General features: G+C 41.3%; 1 protein-coding gene across 1 annotated transcript; it reads left to right on the forward strand.

The window, feature by feature from the left end:
* Positions 1–1,001: 1,001 nt before the first annotated feature.
* LOC117343400 (uncharacterized protein K02A2.6-like) lies at positions 1,002–4,715 on the forward strand. The gene has a single exon (XM_033905742.1). It carries the CDS (start codon positions 1,002–1,004, stop codon positions 4,713–4,715), a length of 3,714 nt encoding a protein of 1,237 aa, XP_033761633.1.
* Positions 4,716–6,271: the final 1,556 nt, after the last annotated feature.

The raw sequence follows: 6,271 nt of genomic DNA on the forward strand, positions 1-6,271 counted from the left end.
TGTATGTACAGTAAACCATTGATCAATAGAATCTTATATAACACAACTCGTGTTTGTACCGTGAACCATTGATAAATAGAATCTTATATAACACAACTCGTGTATGTACAGTAAAATATTGATAAATATAATCTTATATAACACAACTCGTGTATGTACAGTAAACCATTGATCAATAGAATCTTATATAATACAACTCGTGTATGTACAGTAAACCATTGATCAATAGAATCTTATATAATACAACTCGTGTATGTACAGTAAAACATTGATCAATAGAATCTTATATAACACAACTCGTGTTTGTACAGTAAACCATTGGTAAATAGAATCTTATATAATACAACTCGTGTATGTACAGTAAAACATTGATGAATAGAATCTTATATAACACAACTCGTGTTTGTACAGTAAAACATTGATCAATAGAATCTTATATTACACAACTCGTGTATGTACAGTAAAACATTGATGAATAGAATCTTATATAATACAACTCTTGTATGTACAGTAAAACATTGATGAATATAATCTTACATAATACAACTCGTGTCTGAATCTTACGGCGGCCTGTTCCGTGGACAGGAATACCATAACCTCGGTGTGAGAGAAAGAAGTCTTACATGAGGGTTGAAATATCTCCTGTAGTGTATTCATTCCGGAACTATATAAGTGTCCGGATCCCATTTAGTCTCGCCTGGCGTAGCGATATGTTTTATGGAAATAAATAGTTTTAAGTTGCCGCCATTGAATATACAGTTGTGTTATTCTGTTCCTCCGGCAAAGACACCACATATTGGCGACGAGGATGTCTGAATCCATCCAGGAAACGTAAGATGGGACAAGAGACTTGTTTATAAGATAATCAAGTAATCTAGACATCGCAATTTTGCAGGAGACCCCTGGTAGAAGGTATTTTTGTTCTTGGTCGATTTCGTTGTTCAAACCACGTGTATCGGTGCGGATAATTGTGAATTTCCCCAACATCAATATAAACCAGTATGACGGGTAAAGTTGGCAGAATTGACACTTTCGATGAGAGTATAGAACGATGGGAAGCCTATAAAGAACGGCTAGACCAATATTTTATTGCTAATACAGTAAAAGAAGAAAAACAAGTCCCCGCTCTCCTCAGTCTGATTGGCGGAAGGACATACGGACTTCTGCGTGATTTGACCGCGCCAGATTTACCGGCAACCAAAACATACCCAGTTTTGACGAAAATTTTGCAAGACCATTACTCGCCGAAACCGCTTGTAATAGCTGAACGTTACCGGTTTCACAAACGGGATCAACGTGAGGGAGAGTCAATTAGGGATTATAATGCAGCCCTTAGGAAACTGAGCGAGAATTGTACATTCGGAGACACACTCAATGATACATTGAGAGACAGATTAGTTTGTGGGTTGAAGGCAGAACATATACAGAAAAAGTTATTAACCGAATCTGATTTAACTTACCAGAAGGCACTAGAGGTCGCTATAGCCTTTGAAACAGCCACGAAGGATGCGGTAGAGCTACAGAGACAACACGTGAAGACTCCAGTACATAAGATACGGAAAGAGAAAGTACAACAGCAAACTACCAAGAAACCTTCATTTCCCAACAAGCATGACAAGAATAAGGTTTGTTATCGTTGTAAAGGCACACACCACCCCAACGATTGCCATTTCAAAGACGCCATTTGTCATAAGTGCAATAAAAAGGGACATATAAAGAAAGCGTGCTTGTCTGGTAAACCATGGAAGAAGGGTGCTCCAGTACACAGAGTTCAAGATGACAGTGGGTCTGAACCAGAGATGATCAGCTCACTAGAGATATTTGACATTTCGAGCCGTTCAGGAGAATCTGGCGGTTCTGATGCCATTTGGTTACACCCTATGGTTGATGATGTTGAATTGGCCATGGAGTTGGACACTGGGTCAGCTGTGTCAATTATAAGTCAATCAACATTTGACCGGTACTTCTCTAAGAGAAAGAGTGATATTAGAGAAACAAAAGTGACACTTAAAACATATTCTGGAGAAAAACTGAGCCCACTTGGTGTTTTTGAAGTACAAGTTGGACTAAACAGTCAACATAAACGTCTGGAATTGTTCGTGGTGAAACATGGAGGACCTCCCTTGTTTGGGAGAGACTGGCTACGCAGTATAAAACTGAACTGGCATGAAATTAAGACAGTTACGGTTACAAGTGGTTCGAAACAAACACTTAGTGTAGCTCAACAGCTTGAGAAATATCCAGAAGTGTTCAAGGATGAGCTTGGTACCCTGAAGGACATTACTGCCAGAATAAAGGTAAAGGAAGGTGCTAACCCAAAATTCTGTAAAGCGCGTACTGTTCCTTTCGCCTTGAAGGAAAAAGTTGACGCGGAGCTCAACCGACTGGTCGAAGCGGGCATTTTGACCAAAGTTGAACATTCAGAATGGGCCACACCCATAGTTCCTATTCCAAAGCGGGACGGCAGCGTACGCATATGCGGTGATTTCAAGGTCACGGTTAACCAAGTTCTTGACGTCGACCAGTATCCCTTACCAAGGATTGATGACATCTTCGCCACACTTGCTGGAGGTCAACATTTCACGAAGATAGATCTAAAAAATGCCTATCTACAAATGGTTGTACGCGAAGAGGACCAACCTTACCTGACAATCAACACACACCGTGGCTTATTTCGGTATAACCGACTAGTATTCGGTATATCATCTGCTCCAGCAATATGGCAAAGGTCCATTGATCAAGTTTTACAAGGCGTGCCACGCGTACAATGCATTCTCGACGACATGATCGTTACAGGCACGACTGATGAGGAACATCTGGAAAATCTTGAAACTGTACTTCAGCGGTTGGACCGTTACGGGTTACGTGTAAATAAGGACAAATGCGAGTTCTTCAAAGACTCCATTGAATTTTGTGGACACACCATCGACAAAGATGGCCTGCACAAGACGCCTAGTAAGGTGGAAGCTGTGGTAAAAGCACCCTGCCCAGAAAATGTAAGTCAACTCAAGTCTTTCCTTGGACTTGTGAACTATTATGCTAAGTTCATTCAGAACTTGTCATCGATTGTAAACCCTCTCAACCAGTTACTAGAGGCCGACCAGAAGTGGGTATGGTCTAAGGAGTGTGACGCAGCATTCCGACGTGTGAAGGAAGTCGTGGCATCTGAGCAAGTACTGACTCATTTTGACCCTTCGAAAAAGGTACAGTTAGCGACAGACGCATCTCCCTATGGTTTGGGCGTTGTGCTATCGCACATGATGGAGGATGGATCTGAAAGGCCAATAGCCTTTGCGTCGCGTTCTCTCTCAAAATCGGAACGCAATTATTCTCAAATAGACAAAGAGGCACTTGGGATAGTTTGGGGAGTAAAGAAATTCTACCAGTATCTGTATGGGCGTCTGTTCATTTTACTGACGGATCATCAGCCGTTGACGTCTATATTTCACCCAGAGAAGGGGATCCCAATGACAACTGCAGCTAGACTTCAACGCTATGCCCTATTTTTGGCAGGATTCCAATATGACATCAAGTACAAGAGTACAACAAGACATGCAAATGCAGATTGTTTGTCGCGATTACCCTTGGTCTCTAAGCAGGAGACAGAAGGAGACACTGTCGAGACGTTCATAGTGTCTCATATGGACACTCTCCCGGTAACTAGCAAGGAAATCTCACGAGAAACTTTAAAAGACCCAACCCTGTCAAAAGTGTACACCACTGTACAGCGAGGGTGGATCGAGGGTGAAGATAAATGCTTAGGCATATTCTACAACAAGCGTGTGGAAATAAGCATTCATCAGAACTGTCTGTTTTGGGGTATACGTGTTATTGTTCCCAGTGCACTCAGGCAAAGAGTGCTAGACGAGTTACATGAAGGACATGTCGGCGTGGTAAAGATGAAAGGCTCAGCAAGAAGCTATGTCTGGTGGCCGGGCATTGACACAGACATTGAACACGTTTGTAAATCTTGTACAGGATGCCAGGAGGTCAAGCATGCGCCACCCGCCGCACCTATTCACCCATGGGAATGGCCGTCCATTCCCTGGCAGCGTATTCATATAGATTTTGCAGGCCCATTCCTCGACATGATGTTTTTTGTGGCAGTCGATGCCCATTCAAAATGGCCTGAAGTGGTTCCGATGAAAACGACCACAGCAGAGAAAACTGTGGAGGTGATGCGAGAGATATTCAGCAGAAACGGAGTCCCAGCTCAGGTAGTGAGCGATAATGGCCCCCAGTTCGTACCGGAACATTTTTCCAATTTCATGAGGTGTAATGGAATTAAACACACAACATCAGCTCCATATCATCCAAGCACTAACGGTCTCGCGGAGCGTTTTGTCCAGTCTTTCAAAGGTGCAATGAAAGCAAGCAAGAAGGACTCTGGTTCAGTACAGAAAAGGCTGGCCAACTTTCTATTGGCATATAGAAACAGTAAACATATGACCACGAATAAGACCCCAGCAAAGCTCTTCATTGGACGTAACTTACCGTCGCGGCTTGATTTGATCAAACCGGATATAAGACGACGCGTTGATGAACACCGCTGGAAACAAGAATCCAAGCGACAGGTTCCTTGTAGATCATTCTCTGTTGGAGAGCCGGTATCTATACGTGACTATCGTGGTTCACAGAAATGGATTTATGGCAAGGTTGCAGAGAAGACGGGCCCGGTCTCGTACAAAGTTGAAATTGCACCAGGTGTATTTTGACGTAGACATTTGGACCAGCTTCGTGCTACAGAGGTGGTCGAGAAACCATCAGAAGTCAACTTACCTGTTAAAGGAGATGTTACACCCAACTCTCCAACAGTCTTACTGGAAAATACAGTCAGTAACAAGTCAAGAGTCATCGACAACAGTGTGTCGTCAGTACCATCAACAATGTGTCAAGAGTCGTCAAGTGAAGTCAGTTCACCGTCTCCTGTCATTGAGCCTTGTCCGACGCCAGAGAATATGTTGACGCCGAAGCGGCGTTATCCACGTCGCAACATCGTTCCACCAAAGAAGCTTCAAGACTTTGTTACGACCTAGTTTTCTGTTTGAGTGTTCGCAGACATTTCTAGTAATTTCTATGAACACACTGTGTCAGGGGCACAATAATCCCTGTGTGTATCATAGGAACCATGTCGGTTCCAAAATTTTTGTTAAATAACAAGTTTGTATTGATAGAACATCAAGCAGATGTGTTATGTTGAGTTAGTTGTTACAGCTACAAGTTACAGTTCACAGTTATAAGTGTTTAAATGTGTATTCGCTGATTATATCTAAAACAGTCAAATACTACTATAGGTTTTTATAGAATTTTGCAATGATTGGACAAAATGATGCTAGTCTTGAAAGTGAAAACAAGTCTACAATAGGCTTGAGTGAATTTTATTGTGAAGGACAATTTAAACAGAGACATGGCTCTTGTATGTATCAACATTGATGCATTATAGGTAAATGATGTCCAAGTGATCTTGTCAATATTAGTAATTGTTATTATAACTTCATAATTAGGAGGGAGGATATGTAGTGTATTCATTCCGGAACTATATAAGTGTCCGGATCCCATTTAGTCTCGCCTGGCGTAGCGATATGTTTTATGGAAATAAATAGTTTTAAGTTGCCGCCATTGAATATACAGTTGTGTTATTCTGTTCCTCCGGCAAAGACACCACATCTCCAAGGTGCAGGTCCATGTTTGAATATTTCCTCACATACTTGAAAAAAATAACAAATAATAAGTTATTTCAACTTTTCATTGTCCAATCATGAATGTCTAATAGAAGGTGCGTCGAAATAAATGGCGCTATCAATATTCGACGTGGTTACGCTTCATCAAATAATGACGTCACGTCATTGTGACAAGAGCCAGCTGTCTGTCCATGTCCTGTGTGAGATCGCGTCATCCCGGCCTTACCAAGGGGTTACCTTGTGAAGTATGTGAGAAAACTATCCTTCCGTTATGAACAGTAAAATCTTAACATATATCAATCATCAATTTGGTACAGTAAATGCCATGGGATTGACAGGTTCCGGTTTGAATTATTTTTTATACTTGTATTTCGCGAACATAACGAATATTGACAACATATTTACTGAACAATTAGGAGCATTTTACCAAGGTATCGCTATTTACAAGTACACGTAAATAGATTGCATAAGTTCTTTAAAATTATTAATCACTACTAATACGATTACAGCTGATGAACCTAAACCAAGTGCAAGTTATCATATATGAACAACTCTAGCGGCCATATTTCTGTATACGGATTTTATCTCTT

Source organism: Pecten maximus, chromosome 15 (genome assembly GCF_902652985.1).
Source record: "Pecten maximus chromosome 15, xPecMax1.1, whole genome shotgun sequence".
Taxonomy (NCBI): domain Eukaryota; kingdom Metazoa; phylum Mollusca; class Bivalvia; order Pectinida; family Pectinidae; genus Pecten; species Pecten maximus.